This window comes from Macaca mulatta, chromosome 7, assembly GCF_049350105.2.
Source record: "Macaca mulatta isolate MMU2019108-1 chromosome 7, T2T-MMU8v2.0, whole genome shotgun sequence".
Taxonomy (NCBI): domain Eukaryota; kingdom Metazoa; phylum Chordata; class Mammalia; order Primates; family Cercopithecidae; genus Macaca; species Macaca mulatta.
Window position 1 is genome coordinate 128,489,332 of NC_133412.1, and position 18,474 is coordinate 128,507,805.

Below are 18,474 nucleotides of genomic sequence, written 5' to 3' on the forward strand. Positions count from 1 at the left end.
CCCAAAGGCCAGTGCAAAATTTCCTTCTCCGTGCCTGTGGAAGAAGGAAATCTATTTCCTAAAACTTGATGATCCCTAGGAGGCCCTAGATGCACACCTGGGAAGCTGTTCACCAGGCTCTAGATAAAATTCCTTCCATCCAACAGTTCCAGACCACTGCAATAAAGCAAGTCATGAATTTTTTGTGCATATACAAGTTGTGTTTATGTGATACTGTACTAAGTGTGCAATAGCATTATGTCTAAAACACAATGTACATGCTTTAAGGAATGCTTTATTGCTTAAAGCATGCCAACTATCAGCTCTGAGTCATAATCTTTTTGCTAGTGGATGGTTTGCTTCAACATCGATAGCTGACAACTGATCAGGGTTGGTGGCTGCAGAAGGTTGGGGTAGCTATGGCAATTTCTTAAGACAACAATGAAGTTGCTGTATCGATTGACTCTTCCTTTCACGAAAGAGTTCTCTGTAGCATGTGATGCTGTTTGACAGTATTTTATCCGCAGTATAACTTACTTCAAAATCTCAAACCTCTCTGTTATTTCAACAATGTTTGTAGCATCTTTATCTGGAGTAGATTTCATCTGTTTCTGCCAGTAATCCCAGCACTTTGGGAGGCCAAGGCTGGAGGGCTGCTTGAGCCCAGGAGTCCAAGACCAGGCTGGGCAACATAGGGAGACCTTGTCCCTACAAAAAAAAAAAAAAAAAAAAAAAAAAAGCATGGTAGTGTATGCCAATAGTCCCAGCTACTTGAGGTGCTGAGGTGAGAGGATCACTTGAGCCCAGGAAGTCGAGGCTGCAGTGAGCCGTGATCACAGCTGCTGTGATCCAGCTGCTGTGATCCAGCCTGGATGAGAGTGAGGAAAACAATTTTTTTTTTTTTTTTTGAGACGGAGTCTTGCTCTGTCACCCAGGCTGGAATGCAGTGGTGCGATCTCGGCTCACTGTAACCTCTACCTCCAGGTTCAAGAGATTCTCTTACCTCAGCCTCCCAAGTAGCTGGGACTACAGGTGCACACCACCACACCTGACTAATGTTTGTATTTTTAGTAGAGATGGGGTTTCACCATGTTGGCCAGGGTAGTCTCAAACTCCTGACCTCAGGTGATCCACCTGCCTTGGCCTCCCAAAGTGCTGGGATTACAGGCGTGAGCCACCACGCCTGGCCAAAAGAAATACTTTCTTTTGCTCATCCATAAGAAGCAACTCCTTATCCATTCAAGTTTTATTATGAGATTGCAGCATTTCAGTCACATCTTCAGGCTCCACTTTTTAGTTCTTTTGCTAGTTTTCACGACATCTCCAGCTACTTCCTCCATGGGTCTCGAACCCCTCAAAGTCATCCATGAGGATTGGAATCAACTTAAAAACCCTGGGTTTTTTTTTTTTTTTTTCACTCTATTTTTTGTCTTTTCTTTTTTTTTTTTTTTTTTTTTTTTTGGAGACAGAATCTTGCTCTGTCACCCAGGCTGGAGTGCAGTGGTGCAATCTCAGCTCACTGTAAGCTCCACCTCCCAGGCTCACGCCATTCTCCTACCTCAGCCTCCCGAGTAGCTGGGACTACAGGTGCCCGCCACCACGCCCGGCTAATTTTTTTGTATTTTTAGTAGAGACGAGGTTTCACTGTGTTAGCCAGGATGGTCTCAATCTCCTGACCTCATGATCCGCCTGCCTTGGCCTCCCAAAGTGCTGGGATTACAGGCCTGAGCCACCGCGCCTGGCCTATTTCACACAAGATGTTTATTTTAAACAACCAGAGGCTAGACTTGAAGGTGAAAGTAGAAATTAGACTTAAAGGTGAAAGTAGAAAGGATTCTAAGCCAAACTCCTGTTAATGTTGATATTTTGGCTGGGCGTGGCGGCTCACATCTGTAATCCCAGCACTTTGGGAGGCCTAGGTGGGTGGATCACCTGAGGTCAGGAGTTTGAGACCAGCCTGGCCAACATGGTGAAATTCTGTTTCTAATAAAAATACAAAATTTAGTTGGGCATGGTGGTGTGTGCCTGTAATCCCAGCTATTTGGGAGGCTGAGGCAGGAGAATTGCTTGAACCCGTGAGGTGGAGGTTGCAGTGAGCCGAGATCATGCCACTGTACTCCAGCCTGGGTGACAGAATGAGATCCCGTCTCAAAAAGAAAAAAAAAAATATTGATATTTTTCTTCTTCCCATGAATCACAAGTGTTTTTAATGGCATCTAGAATAGTGAATCCATCCCAGTTTTCAGTTGACTTGGCCCAAATCCATCAGAGGAATCACTATCCATAGCAGCCTTACAAAATGTATTTCTTTTTTTTTTTTTTTTTTTTTTTTTTTGAGACGGAGTCTAGCTCGGTCGCCCAGGCTGGAGTGCAGTGGCCAGATCTCAGCTCACTGCAAGCTCCGCCTCCCGGGTTTACGCCATTCTCCTGCCTCAGCCTCCCGAGTAGCTGGGACTACAGGCGCCCGCCACCTCACCCGGCTATTTTTTTGTATTTTTTTAGTAGAGACGGGGTTTCACCGTGTTAGCCGGGATCGTCTCTCGATCTCCTGACCTCGTGATCCGCCCATCTCGGCCTCCCAAAGTGCTGGGATTACAGGCTTGAGCCACCGCGCCCGGCCCAAAATGTATTTCTTAAATAAGACTTGAAAGTCAAAATTACTCCTTGAGCTATTGGCTGCAGAATGGATGTTGTGTTACTGTGCATGAAAACGTTAATCTCCTTGTATATCTCCATCAGAGCTCTTGGATGACCAGGTACAATGTCAATGGGCAGTAATAATTTGAAAGCAATCTGTTTTTCTGCGCAGTAGGTCTCAATAGTGGGCTTAAAACAATCTGTAAACCATGCTGTAAACAGATGTGGTGCTGTGCAGGCTTTGTTGTTCATTTACAGAGCACAGGAAGAGTAGATTTAGCATAATTCTAAAGAGGCCTAGGATTTTTGGAATGGTAAATTAACACTGGCTTCAACTGAAAGTCCCCAGCTGCATTAGCCCCTAATGAGAGAGTCAGCCTGTCCTTCCCAAGCTTTGAAGCCAGGCACTGGCTTCTCTCTAGTTGTGAAAATCCTAGATGGCATCTTCTTCCAACAGGATTCTGTTTCATCTCTATTGGAAATCTGTTTAGTGTAGCCATCTTCACAGATTACCTTAGCTAGATCTTCTGGATAACTTGTTGCTTTCTCTACACTTTTATGTTACAGAGACAGCTTTTTACACCTCATGAGCCAACCTCTGCTAGCTTTCAACTTTCCTTCTGCAGCTTCCTCACTTCTCTCAACCATCATAGAATTAAAGAGATAAGAGTCTTGTTCTGGGTAAGGCTTTGACTTAAGGTAATGTGGCTGGTTTCATCTATCTAGACTACTAAAGCTTTCTCCATATCAGCAATAAGGCTGTTGTGCTTTTTAAATCATTTATGTGTTCACTGGAGTAGCATTTTTCATTATTTTCAAGAACTTTTCCTTTGCATTCACAACGTAGCTGTTTGGCACAAGAGATCTAGCTTTCAGCCTGTCTTGGCTTTTGACATGCCTTCCTTACTAAGCTTAATCATTTCTAGCTTCTGATTTAAAGTGAGAGACATGGGACTCTTTCATTTGAACACTTAGAGGCCTCTGTAGGGCTATTAATTAGGCCCAATTTCAATATTGTTGTGTCTCAGGGAATAAGGAGGCCTGAAAAAAGGGAAATGAGGGAACAGGAGGTTGGTGAAGCAGTCAGAATACACACGTTTTTTGAGTTTGCTCTCTTATACAGACAGACCATGGACCCCCAAAATAATTACAACAGTAGCATCAAAGATCACTGATCACCGTAACAGATACAATGAAGAGATTTGAAATATTGTGAGAATTACTGAAATGTCAGACATGATGAAGTGGGCACATGCCGTTGGAAAAATGGTGCTGATGACTTGCTCAACGCAGAGTTACCACAATTTGTGAAAAACCCACTGAGAGGTGCGACAAAGCAAACCGCAATAAAACAAGGTATGCCTGGATTAAGGCAAAAAGAATGTAAAATGTCTCAAAGGAGTAGCAGAACTCCTTTAAGCCAGTACCAATGGCCCCTGAACCAGAAAACAGCTATTTCCTCCTGTGGATACTAGACTTAGTCCTCTTTATTTTGAATGCAACTGTGAAACTGCTGACCACAAAAGTTACTCTCTGCTCCTATCATTCTTTCATCAGCCTTGGGTTGGGAGGTCTCTCTATTCCATCTACCATCAAACCACTTGGCACTTTCATTCCAAATTGAGAGCAACATACTTACGCTCCAGAAATGCTGTCTTGACAATTTTTTTTTTTTTTTAAATTAGGGAAGTAAGCTGCTGGAAAGCGTAGGAAAGTTCTTTCCTCAAAATCCAGGTGCCTTCTGAAGCCATATAGTAAATGCTAAAATGTCACACCCAAAGGGAGGGCGAGGTCAGGAACAATCTGATATGGATCTGGAGGTATCAAAGCCACAGGACCCTTTCTTTTCTCTTTTTACTTACTTATTTATTTATTTATTTATTTATTTATTTATTTATTTATTTATTTATTTATTTTGAGACAGTTTCGCTCTTGTTGCCCAGGCTGGAGTGTAATGGCACAATCTCAGCTCACTGCAACCTCCGCCTCCTTGTTTCAAGTGATTCTCCTGCCTCAGACTCCTGAGTAGCTGGGATTACAGGAACACACCACCACTCCTGGCTAATTTTTTTTTTTTTTTTTTGTATTTCTAGTTGAGACGGGGTTTCATGATGTTGGCCAGACTGGTCTTGAACTCCTGAGCTCAGGTGATCCACCCACCTTGGCCTCCCAAAGTGCTGGGATTACAGGCATGAGCCACCAAGCCTGGCCTTTTCTTTTTTTGAGATAGAGTCTGCTCTTTCATCCAGGCTAGAGTGCAGTGGCATGATCTTGGCTCACTCCAACCTCAGCCTCGCGGGTTTACATGATCTTCGCATCTCAGCTTCCTGAGTAGCTGGGATTACAGGTGCCCACCACCACACCCAGCTAATTTTTGTATTTTTAGTAAAGATGCGGTTTCACCATGTTGGTCAGGCTGGTCTCAAACTCCTGACCTCAGGTGATCCACCCACCTTCATCTCCCCAGCCCACAAGACTCTTTAATGCAAGCTTGTCCAACTCGTGGCCCATGAGCTGCATGCGGCCCACGATGGCTTTGAATATGGCCCAACACAAATTTGTAAACTTCCTTAGAACATCATGAGATTTTTTTGCAGTTTTTTAAAATAGCTCATCAGCTATTATTAGTGTATTTTATGTGTGACCCAAGACAATTCTTCCAATGTGGCCCACAGAAGCCAAAAGATTGGACACTCCTTAATGCCTCTGAGTTTTTTTTTTTTTTTACTCAACTGGCTCTAGCCCATTTTCAACACTTAACTAGTGTCATCAAATACCTTCTGCAATTTTTTTTTTTTTTTGAGACAGAGTTTCACTCTTGTTGCACAGGCTGGAGTGCAATGATGTGATCTTGATCTCGGCACACTGCAACCTCTGCCTCCCGGGTTCAAGCGATTCTCCTGCCGTAGCCTCCTGAGTAGCTGGGATTACAGGCATGCGCCATCACTCCCGGCTAATTTTGTATTTTTAGTAGAGACCAGGTTTCTCCATGTTGGTCAGACTGGTCTCGAACTCCTGACCTCAGGTGATCTGCCTGCCTCAGCCTCCCAAAGTGCTGGGATTACAGGTGTGAGCCACCACACCCAGCTAATTTTCTCACTTTTTAAAGGGGAGCATTCATTCAAAGGCTCTTTTAGATCCCTCCCATCACCAGAGTATCTCTCACTCCTCCCTACAAAAGGCACAACAAAGAAGTCATTGATGTAACTCTTGTTAGTTTACTATCCTCTTTCTTGGAGGAAAGATTCTCCCACTGGTGGTTTCTGGGGGTTTTTGTTGTTGTTGTTGTTTTGAGATGGAGTCTTGCTCTGTTGCCCAGGCTGGCATGCAGTGGCACGATCTCAGCTCACTGCAACCTCCGCCTCCTAGTTTCATGCGATTCTGCCACCTCAGCCTCTTGAGTAGTTGAGATTACAGGCATGCACCACCACACCTGGCTAATTTTCTTTTGTATTTTTAGTAGAGATGGGGTTTTGCCACGTTGGCCAGGCTGGTTTCGAACTCCTGACCTCAGGTGATCTGCCCGTCTCCGCTTCCCAAAGTGCTGGGATTACAGGTGTGAACCACTGCACCTGGTTTTTTTTTTTTTTTTTTTTTTTGAGACAAGGTCTCACTCTGTCACCCAGTGAGTGTACAATCACAGCTCACTGCAGCCTCAACATCCCAGACTCATCCCAGCTCAACCTCCTGAGTAGCTGGGACCACTGATGCACATCACCACGCCTGGCTAATTTTTAAATTTTTGTAGAAATGGGGTCTCACCAGCTGGGCGCGGTGGCTCATGCCTGTAATCCCAGCACTTCGGGAGGCCCAGGCAGGCAGATCAGGAGGTCGGGAGATCGAGACCATCCTGGCTAACACGGTGAAACCCCCACCTCTACTAAAAAAAAAAAAAAAAAGCCAGGCGTGGTGGCGGACGCCTGCAGTCCCAGCTACTTGGAAGGCTGAGACAGAATGGCATGAACCCAGGAGGCAGAGCTTGCAGTGAGCGACAGAGCAAGACTCCATCTCAAAAAGAAAAAAAAAAAAAAAAGAAATGGGGGTCCCACTATGGTGCGCAGGTTGGCCTTGAACTCCTGAGCTCAACCAATCCTGCCTTTGGCCTCCTAAAGTCCTGGGATTACAGGCATGAACCACTGTGCCCAGCCCTAAAAAAAATTCACTTCAACTATCTAAGCAGACTGTGAACTCGTTCCAGTGTATTTTCTCACCAGGTCGGCTGGTGGTGGTTTTCCTCATTGAGAGTTTCAAGGCTGAGGTGCGGATGGCTTGCCCAAGAGTCCAGTTTCAAGTTTTCTGGTACATTTTATTGATGCAACTTTTAAATAATCTCCCCACTACCAATGACAAAGTTATCCTTAATTCCTCCCAATCTGTTTCAATCTGATTCCTGCATCAATCATGATGTAACTCGGGATGGAGAGATCTCCTTTTAAACACCAGATGGGAGCATGCTTTAAACCGCTGCCTGGAAAGACTGAAGGACAGTGCCACCGAAGCACACACGCTGTTCGAGAACCCTTCCGTTTCCTTGCCTGTTTCCTCCTGTTGCCTGCCAGCCTTCTGTTCCAGATAAAGGGGCAGTGTGACCATGGCAATAGCTCCTGGGGGTATCCCGGCTGGCCTGGCTCTTCCACAGCAGTCACTCTTGGTGTCTCTCCACCACCTGCAGGTGGTCCTTCTCTCCAATCATCTAAGCTGAAGGGCACCACTGACTACCCACCTGGGAGAAATTAGTTATAAAAGAGAAGGGGTGTTGGGTCGGGGAGGGATCCTCCAAAGCTACTCAGGCCTCTGAGTGGTTCCCTCTAACATTTCCCTTTTCCTCTTGTCCTGAAGAAAGTCTGGGCAGGTTCCATGTGGGCATCCTAGAGGCCCCCTCTCCCCTCTCCCGGGGGTCTGTTGCACAAAACCAGGTCATTGTAGGTCACATGCAACAAATGATGGCGACCAAAGAAAAACACGTCTTTAGGGAAAGTATGCAACCAGCTTCTCAGCTTGGGAGAGATCATTATTAATACCACCATGATCCATAATTTTAAAAAACATATTAACGTTTTTTCTTACCTGGCAAAAAAATTCTACAAACTTCTTCTATAATTTGTAAAGGGTTCAATCTCATTCTTGCTACCCTTAATGTAGCAGTGGAAATGAAAAGAGTTTGAAAAAGACATACACATTAGCAAAGTACAGTTAAAAGATTTATTGCAGTAATACAATAAAAGTTTAGAAAACATTTGTATGACTCAAACTGGTTTAGAAGTTGCAGAGCAATGGGGAATTCCTGCAGTATGATACTGTGAGATCCTCGGACACCAGTCCTCTAACAGCAGGCCACTGAATGCTCTTCCCCAAATGATGTGAGTCCTTACATGAGTCCCATCCACTCTACCCAATGGTGATACACTGTTTTCCCCCCTTACAGATGTGCAAAACTTTTCTTAGTTATATTCCATTATCAAAAAATGTCTTTAACAGACCATTTTAAGCAGCCTGTTTGGTGCCTGTGGGTTTTTATTAGTATTACCTTGTTTCAATAAATCATTTTAAAATGGAAAACATGACCCAGTTCTATGGCTTTTTGTTTAAAAAAAATACCAGCTTCAATTTTTAAAAAAGCTGTTTACATATGGTTCTGGCACCTACATGAAAGATTTTAATGAGCAGCAAAAAGAGTAGAAAAAAACAGTGGTTGAAATGTATACTTAAGAGTATTTACAGGGTGGATCCAGTGCAAAATAATGAAACCCAAAATATTTCAGCAGGTGTAAGCCAGTATGTTGGTGTTCAAAACCACAAAAGGGTTTGATCACTTAACCCTACATAAAGTGCCTCTAGTTGATATTAACAACAACAAAATATATCCTATCCCTAAAGTTCCCACATTTGTAAATTTTGTTGAAGTACTCTAGATGAGTTTGTGATCTCTGGATTCTATTCTTTAGCTTCATCTCACATTCATGGTTTCATAAGAGGCTTAAGAAAACCACTACGATTGCGTCTCTCAACTGAAGTCAATCACCACCAAGCTCCAAATCCCACTCTTACAACTGGTGAGACTAAGCTCTTCTGAGGGTTTTAGGTAGCTAGACAACTCTTACAAGATCGTGTTTATTTGGTATCTGTTCAAATCCACCATCTTCACTCTCTATGAACTCCAGAACTGGATGGGAAAATGGAAGCCCAGCAATCATGAAGCTGAGCACTTAAAACAGAGATCCCAGCAGTGTCGAAGAACCCACAAGGGCCCGGGCATGGTGGCTCACGTCTGTAATCCTAGCACTTTGGGAGGCCGAGGCAAGCGGATCACCTGAAGTCAGGAGTTCAAGACCAGCCTGGCCAACATGGTGAAACCCCGTCTCTACTAAAATACAAAAATTAGCCGGGCATAATGGCGGGTGCCTATAATCCCAGTGACTCGGGAGGTTGAGATGGGAGAATTGCTTGAACCCAGGAAATGGTGGTTGTAGTGAGCCGAGATGGCACCACTCACTCCAGCCTGGGCAGCTCAGCGAGACTCTGTCTCCAAAACAAACAAACAAACAAAAACACCCACAACAAGAAAAGCCTACTTCTTCCTTTCACGGAAAATTCATAGCGCCAAGGAATTTGTGACTACCAGATAGAAATAAACTCCCTTTTGCAACTCTACCCAAAACTATACCAAACACCAAATATACCATTAGCAAAAGCTACATAGCACCTCGGACTTGGAGGCAAAGTATCAACTATAATTGTGATGATGAGAAAAGAAGCTGGGGCATGGCAAGCCTCTGAATGATTTATGAGGTGCTATCATGCCAATCACATACAACATGGTACTAATGCCTGTTAGGAATCTTCCATAGGATTTCTTTGGGTAGTTGTTACACAGGATTTTTTTTTTGCAGTTATTAAAAATAAAAAACTACTTACGTATTTGTACATAATGCCTCTCTCATTATAGTTTTCCTATAAGATTGTCACTAAAAGAATGACAAGACACATGACCTGAAAATGATCTCCTGGTGAGGGAAATCCTGTTGAGACGGAGTTTCGCTCTCGTTGCCCAAGCTGGAGTGCAGTGGCACCATCTTGGCTCACTGCAACCTCTGCCTTCCGGTTCAAGCGATTCTGCCGCAGCCTCCCAAGTAGCTGAGATTACAGGCGTGCGCCACCACGCCTGGTAATTTTTTGTATTTTTAGTAGAAACGGGGTTTCACCATGTTGGCCAGGCTGGTCTCAAACTCCTGACCTCAGGTGATCTGCCCACCTCGGCCTCTCAAAGTGCTGGGATTACAGGCGTGAGCCACCGTGCCCAGCTGAGAAATTCTTTATATTGTGCTTTCCCCAGAACAGAGCAGAGCAGCATCAAGCCGTAAGGATCTGCACTACATTTCTGAGCAAAGCTGTGTTCTCAGAGCAACAAAGAGTTCAGGGAAACAAGCAGGATGGTTTCCCCTGAAAACACCTGCCACCTACTCAATCCCACAGAAAGAAACTGGACACCACAAAAATGACCAGAGGCCACTGAACTAAGTGGCTTTTCCCCTGTGCCCAGGCAGGCACTGAGCTTACATAAGGGAATGACCTTAATGACTTATTTTCACCCAGAGAGGATAAGTTCAATTTCAAAATGCTCATAGTGTAGATGGCAGGACTTCAATCAACTAGGTAAGAATAGGCTTAATTCCCCTCAGAATACAAGAAAATAGTTAAAAACTCTCTAGGACATTATTGCAGCCAGGATTTCTTCCATTTATGGATGTGGGTCCTAAAGAAAAAGACTTTAATTTTCTTTGGTGTGTGGGGCAAAGAAAAACAGAAATGTCTGACAAACTACGACAGAGCAGCATGAATGCAATACGTGTAACTCACCCCTCCCAAACAAAATTAAAGGACCAAATTATAAAGAAATCATTTCACATTGCCTGCTGCTTCTCCGTACAAAAAAATCAATGGCAGAAAAACTCTTTATTAAAGAGCTTTTATCTTTCATGTCCTAATAATCAAGAATCACCTCTTGTGATTCAACCAACCCCTAAAACTTAGTGTCAGGAACAGTCTCAGCACCGCAAGGACCAGCGCACTGACCCAGGTCTGTGGGCCTGGTGGCCTGGGCCCAGAGGAAACCCAAATCAATTGCTTCCTTGGCAGAACTGGCCACACGCACAGGTCCTCCTTCCACCAACACTGGTCTGGGCAGAAAGACCTTCAACCCCTGTTCTATTAAGTATCATAAGCATATTGGTCACCATCACAGGCTACTTGACAAATAGAAATGTTTGTCTCCCTGCTTAAAAAAAAAGAAACACTTTAACCTTTGTTCCAGGCACTATCTTAACTTAAACAGATAATGTTTACTAGAGTGTAGTGGGAGAAGAACTTTCTTGATGCAGATTTGGCATGTTTTGGTCCATGCTCATTAACGGTGTCCAGTGTAAGCTTTAAACCAGGAGGTCACCGAGGCTGCTGCAGAGGAGATCATCCCACCTGCACTGCTGCTCGCGATGGGTGGGGATGCCTGGGTGCTCTGACTCTGGGAGACTTCCACGGACTGGGACGGGATATCACAAAACCGGGGACTAGGCAGGTTCTCCCAGTCTGTGCCCAGGTCGGTTTCTTCATCGCTGACGCGCTCGTCTCCGCTCTCATCTGATTCTCCAGCAACTCCGGGATCCACAAATTCCATGGACTCCTCAAGGTCTGCTCGTACTTCAAAGGGCCCTGACCTGTGTGCAGACAATGAGGGTCTCTTTAGGATAACCGCCATTCTCAACACCAGAAAACATGCCGTCTTCCCGAAGGCCCACCTGAGGGGATGAGGCGTGCCGCATGCTGCATTCATTCCTCAAGTCTGTGCAGCGCTCCGTGTGGACATATGATTGCGTTTTCCTTTACCCAAATAATCTCCATCCATGTTTTAAATAAAATCATGATACCACAATTTCCCACAAGTCTACCTACTTAATTGGTGATGACCCTGCATAGGAAAAAAACCTCTTCACTGAGATGGCCCATGTTGGTCCTAAGTCTGACTTCCTGTTGTAAAGAACTGCACTGTCTATGAAGTAAATACAGGGCACTCCAATGAGACAATTCTAACAAAAAGCCACTTGATGTATACTCTGGATATTATTTAGTGTAGTAAGTAATAAATGGTATACAAAGACGACTCAGTGGCCTCCTGTACATGTTTAAAAATATCACCACAATTTTCTAGGACACATTTGTAGCACAGAATGAGGCACAACTGTTTAGAATACATTCAGAGGCAATGTTGTATATTTCTGCACCATATTTCAGGAGAAAACAATTTCTATTTCTCAAAGGTCCCTAATGACACCCTCACTGCCAAGTCCTATTACCCTTTCTTAGGCCTCATCCTCTTTGCTGGCACCTCAGCACAGGGAACTGAGTCAGCAAACCTCAGAAGTCTTTCTGCATTTCTTTTTTTACTGAGACAGAGTCTTGTTCTGTTGCCCAGGCTGGAGTGTAGTGGCACAGTCTCGACTCACTGCAGCCTCCACCTCCCAGGTTTAAGCGATTCTCCTGCCTCAACCTCCTGAGTAGCTGGGATTACAGGTGTAAGCCACCACGCCCATCTAATTTTTGTAGTTTTAGTAGAGACGGGGTTTCACCATGTTGGCCAGGCTGGTCTTGAACTCCTGATCTCAAGTGATCCACCCACCTCCACCTCCCAAAGTGCCGGGATTAAAACAGGCGTGAGCCACCGTGCCCGGCCACCTTTCTGCTTCTTTTTCCCTCCCTTTCAAATGCCCCTCAGCTCCGGCTCCAGGGCAACCAGGCTGCATGTCCTCCCTGTAGGCAGCCACCCCCACCCACTGCCTTCCAGGGAACTGCCCTGCAACCAGCTACAGGGTGGGACCAAGGTGCCACTATCTCCCTGCTGCTGCCCCCAAGATAAGCCTTGGTTCATTTAAGGGTTTCACTGATAACAACTTTGGGGAACAAAAGGAGAGGTCAAAATAAATAGCAGGCAGAAATGAGAGTCTAGAGTTGTACAGCCTGACATTTCAGCCTATGGTCCCAAATTCTTCACAGCCTTCACAATGATGAACGGCTAGTACTGGCCTCCAACACACCTCACCAGGTCTGCACCTTTGACTCACTTTTTACAGAAGCAAGCAGCCCTCATTCCTCCCAGACACCTGTGCTTCCCAGCTGGGTAAAGTAGTAATAATAGCTATCATTTATGCTCCAGGGACTGTTTTTAGGGCTTTAGTGATTACATTGGAAGATATGCCATGGGGTTTCCCACTTGGTATCCAGTGAGCGATTTACATGTTCAAAGAGTCCATCAGGCCAGGCGCGGTGGCTCATGGGTGTGGTGGCTCACGCCTGTAATCCCAGCACTTTGGGAGGCTGAGGCCGGTGGATCACAGGGTCAGGAGGTCGAGATCATCCTGGCTAACATGGTGAAACCCCGTCTCTACTAAAAATACAAAAAGTTAGCCGGGCGTGGTGGCAGGCGCCTGTAGTCCCAGCTACTCGGGAGGCTGAGGCAGGAGAACAGCGTGAACCCCAGAGGCGGAGCTTGCAGTGAGCTGAGGTTGCGCCACTGCACTCCAGCCTGGGCGACACAGCGGGACTCTGTCTCAAACAAACAAACAAACAAACAAAACAAAAAGCCCCTCAGACTAGGGGGCTTCCAAGTTTACTAGGCCCCACCCTGCCCAGAAGTCAGTATTTTGCAAGGGTGAAGGGACTAGAACCTCCTACTGCCCCTTGAATTTCTCTGCCAGCAAACTAATGGCCACTGCACAGTTTTTAGCTCCGAGCACTCTTTTCTGTATCCTCACATTTCTCCTTGCACTTCATTTCTTTTCTCCCCTTTTTCTTTTCCTTGGCAAACAGTTCTACTCTAAAGCCATCTTTTCAGATTCCTCTCCTAGCGCCACTCCCAAATATCGTCTGGTTACTAAACCCTCAGGTTCATCCCAGATATCTGAACCAGTCTCAAAATTTTAGCTGGCTGAGATTCCTCCTCTCCCCCATCCTGCTCTGTGTCTGAGGTCACCAGGGCTACCTGTTATTAAATAAGCCCCCTTTCCATTCTCAATTTGTCACTCTGGCCCAGGTCCTCACCTTATCACCACCACTTCCCACCTGCCTCCTCTTGCTGGAGAGCTGCCTCTCTCTCCTTCTGGCACGCACCCACTAAAAATGTTCACCATTTAAATTCTTTGCCTGGGCTCCCTCCTGTACTAAACCCAAGATGCTCTGATTCTGTTCTGTTCAGCTGTGCAGTCCAGGGGGCCTCCAAACTGACTGCCAGGCTAAGTCTCTTGGTTTCCCCAGGATCCCCCAAAGGCCCCAGTCAGCTTTTTACCACAGCTTGCTCCTCCCTTCCTCCCTCCCTTCCTTCTTTCCCTTTCTCCCTCCCTTCTTTCCCTCCTTTCTCCCTCCCTCCCTTCCTCATTCCCCTCCTTTCTTCCTCTCTCCCTCCCTTTCTTCCCCAGTCAGCTTTATCCATAGCTCGCTCCTTCCTCCCTCCCTCCCTTCCTTCCTTCCTTTTTACCACAGCTCCTTCCTTCCCTCTTCCCTCCAAGGCTCAGCCTGTTTTCTTCTTTGATGCTGCCTTCTCTAATCCTGGGGTCTTAGTTTTCCCAGGAGGCAGGCGGAAGGGACAGAGAGGAGGAAATGGCATTTCCTTCAGGCAGAGTTCCTGGTGGACTCCAGTTCTCTGCGTGGAGAAACTCACCTGGCATGGAGCAGGTGCTCAGCTTAGTACAATGAAAAGCGACTGAACGGAAGACTCCTCAAGGAGCCCGTATGGAACAATTTTGGTTCCAACGATCAACCTACATCTCTGCCCCCAGAGCAGGAGGAGGGTCGTGGCAGAGGCCCCTGCGATGTTTCTCCACCCAATGCCTCTCTCCCACCACTTCTAGATTAGAGACACATCACCTGCCCGCCAGACCCCAAGCTAGAGACACAGCCCACATAACCAGTGAGCAAAATAATTCGTCCTATTTTGCTTAATGTCTTTAAGGAATAAAGATTATAAAATAGTTTCCTAATTTTTAGTTTAGCTGAATAATGGATATCTTTTTTTCAAGGCCCTGAACCAGGAATACTCATTTTCTCATGGTGCTGCAGGGAGGTATTCTACCAATTAAGGCAACAAAAGGATCTTTCTGGCTTTGTAAAAGTCACTTTTACAATATATCCTATTTCAAATATGTGGGAGTATGTGCATTTATGGATACAGAGACTGCACAAAGGATAAGCAATGGGCAAAATATTAATAGAATCTGGGTAAGGGTATATGTGTCTGTACTATTTTTATTTTTATTAATTTTTTTTTAAATTTTGAGATGGAGTCTCACTCTGTTTCCCAGGCCAGAGTGTAGTGGCATGATCTCAGCTCACTGCAACCTCCGCCTCCTGGGTTCAAGCGATTTTCCTGCCTCAGCCTCCCAAGGAACTGGAATGACAGGCACCCGCCACCACGCCCGGATAATTTTAGTACTTTTAGTAGAGATGCAGTTTCCCATGTTGGCCAGGCTGGTCTCAAACTCCTGACCTCAAGTGATCCACCCACCTCAGCCTCCCAAAGTGCTGGGATTACAGGCATGAGCCACCATGCCTGGCCCTATTTTTATTTTTTTGTAATTTTTCTGTAAGTTTAAATTTGTTTCCAAAAAAAAAAAAAAAATTTATCTTTTCAGAATAGAATCCTCGGTTCTGCCAGTCTGAGTAGAAACAGGAAATCCCACCCAGGTTCCATGAACAATCTTCTTTACACTTTGATTCTGATGAAGCAGGTGGGAAAAGGGGACTTTTGAAGTTCTACTTCCTGTCCTCTGGCCATAAACTTAGATGTGACTCACAGCCTAATTGTGTGTGCAATTCTAAATGGAAAACCTGACTCAAGAGTAGGCCTACAGAAAACCTCAGATCCGCTTCAAAAATTCACCTCCAGTATGCGTGCCTTTTCCCCCCCAACGACCAGCAACACTGGATTCACTGCTCCTTCCTATTTTTGTCAAACTGATGGTTGCAAATGGAAACTTGTTTTGAACTGCATTTAAAATTTTTTTATTAATTTTTTTTTAAGAGATGGGGGTCTCACTGTGTTGCCCAGGCTGAAGTACAGTGGCTGTTCACAAAAGTGATCACAGTTCACTGTAGCCTCCAACTCCTGAGCTCAAGTGATCCTCCTGCCTTAGCCTCCCAAGTAGCTGGGACTATAGGCACGTATCACTGTGCCTGGCTGCATTTTTTTTTTTTTGTTCTTCTTGATTGAGCCTAAAGATTTTTTTCCTTTGAATACTGACTACCTTCATCTTTTGTGTGAGCTGCATGTTTTAATCTTTTGTCTATTTCTCTAATAGGTTGTTGGTCTTTCCTGTGCTGATTTGAAAGACTTAAGTTGTTTAGATTTTAATCTGTTGTCTGTTATAGAGGTTGCGAAACCTATCTATGACGTCTTTTAACTTTGTTTATGGCAGCTTTCACTAGACACACTCAGTTTTGACACAGGAAGATGTCTAACTCCTTTCCTTTATGGTTTTTGGGTTTTGTGGCTTACTTGGGAATTCTCTCACCATCCTATCATTATAAAACACGGTCCTTTGGCTTATTTTATAGATTTTTTTAAAAATAAGGTTGTTTATATCATCTGGATTTTATTTTTATATATAGAATGTGGTATGAACTCAACTTTCCCCCCATATGAATACCCAACTGGCCCAACACTATTGAAACATTATCTGATTCAACGCCTCCTCTATCATAAGATTATATTTCCACATATATAAGAGTCTGTTTCGGGACTATTCTCTTCCTCTAATCACTCCACCTATTTGCATGCTAACAGCATTCTGTTTTAATTACCTTTACGCTACGTTTTAAATGGACCAACTCCATCCCTCATTAGTTTTCAAAACTTCCTTGCAGACTATGCTTCTAGTTGAACTTTAGAATCAGCTTGTCAAAGCTCCATGAAATACGATCAGTCTTCCTTTTGAGAAGTAGCCCTTTTGCAACACTGAGCCTTCTCATCCTGGAAAATCGTAAGGATTTTCCCTGCCTGTGGCTTTCTTTCAGCTCCACTCCTCATATAGTGTGTAGCAGCCACTCAAAAAATACATGTGGAATAAAAATAAGCTTCATAATTTTTATAATCATTTTACATATATTTTATTAAGATCACTGCTATAGAATTTACAGTTTTTGCTGCTACAATAAAAGGAATACTTTTTCCATTAAATTTCCAAACTGGTTGCTGTTGGCACACAAGAAAGCAACTGTTTTTTTGTATGTTTATCTTTTTCTTTTTGAAGAGACAGGGTTTCATTCTGTCATCCAGGTTGGAGTGCAGTGGTACAAGCCTGGAACTCCTCAACTCAGGTGATCCTCCCACCTCAGCCTCCAGAGTAGCTGGGACTACAGGCATGCATTACTGTGCCTGGCTAAATTTTTTTTTTTTTACTTTTTGTAGAGATGGAGTCTCACTATGTTGCCCAGGCTGGTCTTGAACTCCTGGGCTCAAGTGATCCTCCCACTTCAGCCTCCCAAGTAGCTAGGATTATAGGTGTGAGCCACCCCGCCTGGTTTGAACTATCACTTCAAATAGTTTCTTAGTTCTCTTGGGAATCCAGTTCAATAATTATACCATCTACAATAATCCCAACTTAGTTTCTTTCTTTCCAATATAAATACACCTCACTTCTTTTTAAAAATGCTTTGCCTTGGCAAGGCCTCCAGAGCTGTTAATACAGCACTGACAGTAGGCATCCTTGATTTTTTCCTATGTAATCTATTACATAAATTACATCAATATCTATGTAAGTAACGTGCCATTAAGTATAACTTTCCTTGTAGGTTTGTGATAGATATCCACTAGTAATAATCTACTTTTAACTTGGCTAGTAATTTTTCCCCCTAATTATTAATGGGAGCTGCATTTTATTTAATTCTCTTCAGCATCTATCAGCTCGATTTTATGGTTTTTCTTCTTTAATCTGTCAATGTGATGAAATAATAAACACTGGTTAACTGCATGAGTATCTGTGACTGTGGAGGCAGCCAGGTGTGTGCTGAGACCCCGGCTCCACCACTTGCACTGGCTCTGTGACCATGGCCATGAGTTACTTGACCATACTAAGCTTCAGTTTCTCCTGTCTATAAAGTAGGAATAATATCCAAGGCAAGTAAAGAGGTTGGCCCTGTGTCAATAAAGAGTGGACCAATAAATATTAGCTCTTATTAATAAGGATAAATTTCCTAATTTGAGCCCGTTACAGGTAAGGTACAGAGAGGATGGTGAGTAAACTCACAGAAACCAACCATCAAAACTGGGATGGATTTCTAATGTTCACATTTCCATGGCTCATGAACCAATGCGGGATCAGGGGTGAGAGGTGTGAACTCCCTGTAAAATGGCACAACATTCTAAGTATATGTGCAGTTTCCTGGCGAGTTCACAGCTTTTTACAAAGGAGTCTATGTCCCAGAAATGTTAACTGTCTGAAGTGGAGAGGGGAAGGAAGCATAAGACAATGGTTAAAGGCAGATTATCACCGAAAGTTAACTGCTGCGTGGGGGAAGCCAGGCACACGCGTCAGAGGACAAGGCCTCCCCTAATGCCTTGGGTTTCAGTAGATGGATGATGCAGAAGGGAATCCCAAAAGAACTTTCCCGCCATTTGTCTTGAGTTCTCTTTCAAAAGTGTAAATATATAACCATATCCCATCTCTGCAGAAATGTACGGACAGACTGCTAAGAGCAAGGAAAAAAGGGCAAACACCCAGCACGAGGGTGTCTGGATGGAACGAAAGCTAAGCCTCGTATGGCTCGTGCTTTCGTGGGCTGAGAGAATAAAAAGATGTCACAGACCAGCCCTGGCTG

At 44.4% G+C, this 18,474-nt stretch overlaps 1 protein-coding gene and 1 long non-coding RNA gene across 2 annotated transcripts in view; one reads left to right on the forward strand and one right to left on the reverse strand.

Moving 5' to 3' along the window:
• Nucleotides 1–7,795: 7,795 nt before the first annotated feature.
• Nucleotides 7,796–11,066, forward strand: LOC144330260 (uncharacterized). The gene is made up of 2 exons (XR_013396274.1): nucleotides 7,796–8,882; nucleotides 9,918–11,066. It is a non-coding gene; the product is annotated as an uncharacterized LOC144330260 (long non-coding RNA).
• The window catches only part of ATG14 (autophagy related 14), a 44,982-nt gene continuing 36,861 nt past the window's right edge, over nucleotides 10,354–18,474 (reverse strand). Inside the window, exon 10 of the mRNA XM_001088634.5 lies at nucleotides 10,354–11,327. Coding sequence (XP_001088634.1) covers nucleotides 11,021–11,327 — 307 coding nt within the window. The 3' untranslated portion in view covers nucleotides 10,354–11,020. The remainder of the gene's footprint in view (nucleotides 11,328–18,474) is intronic.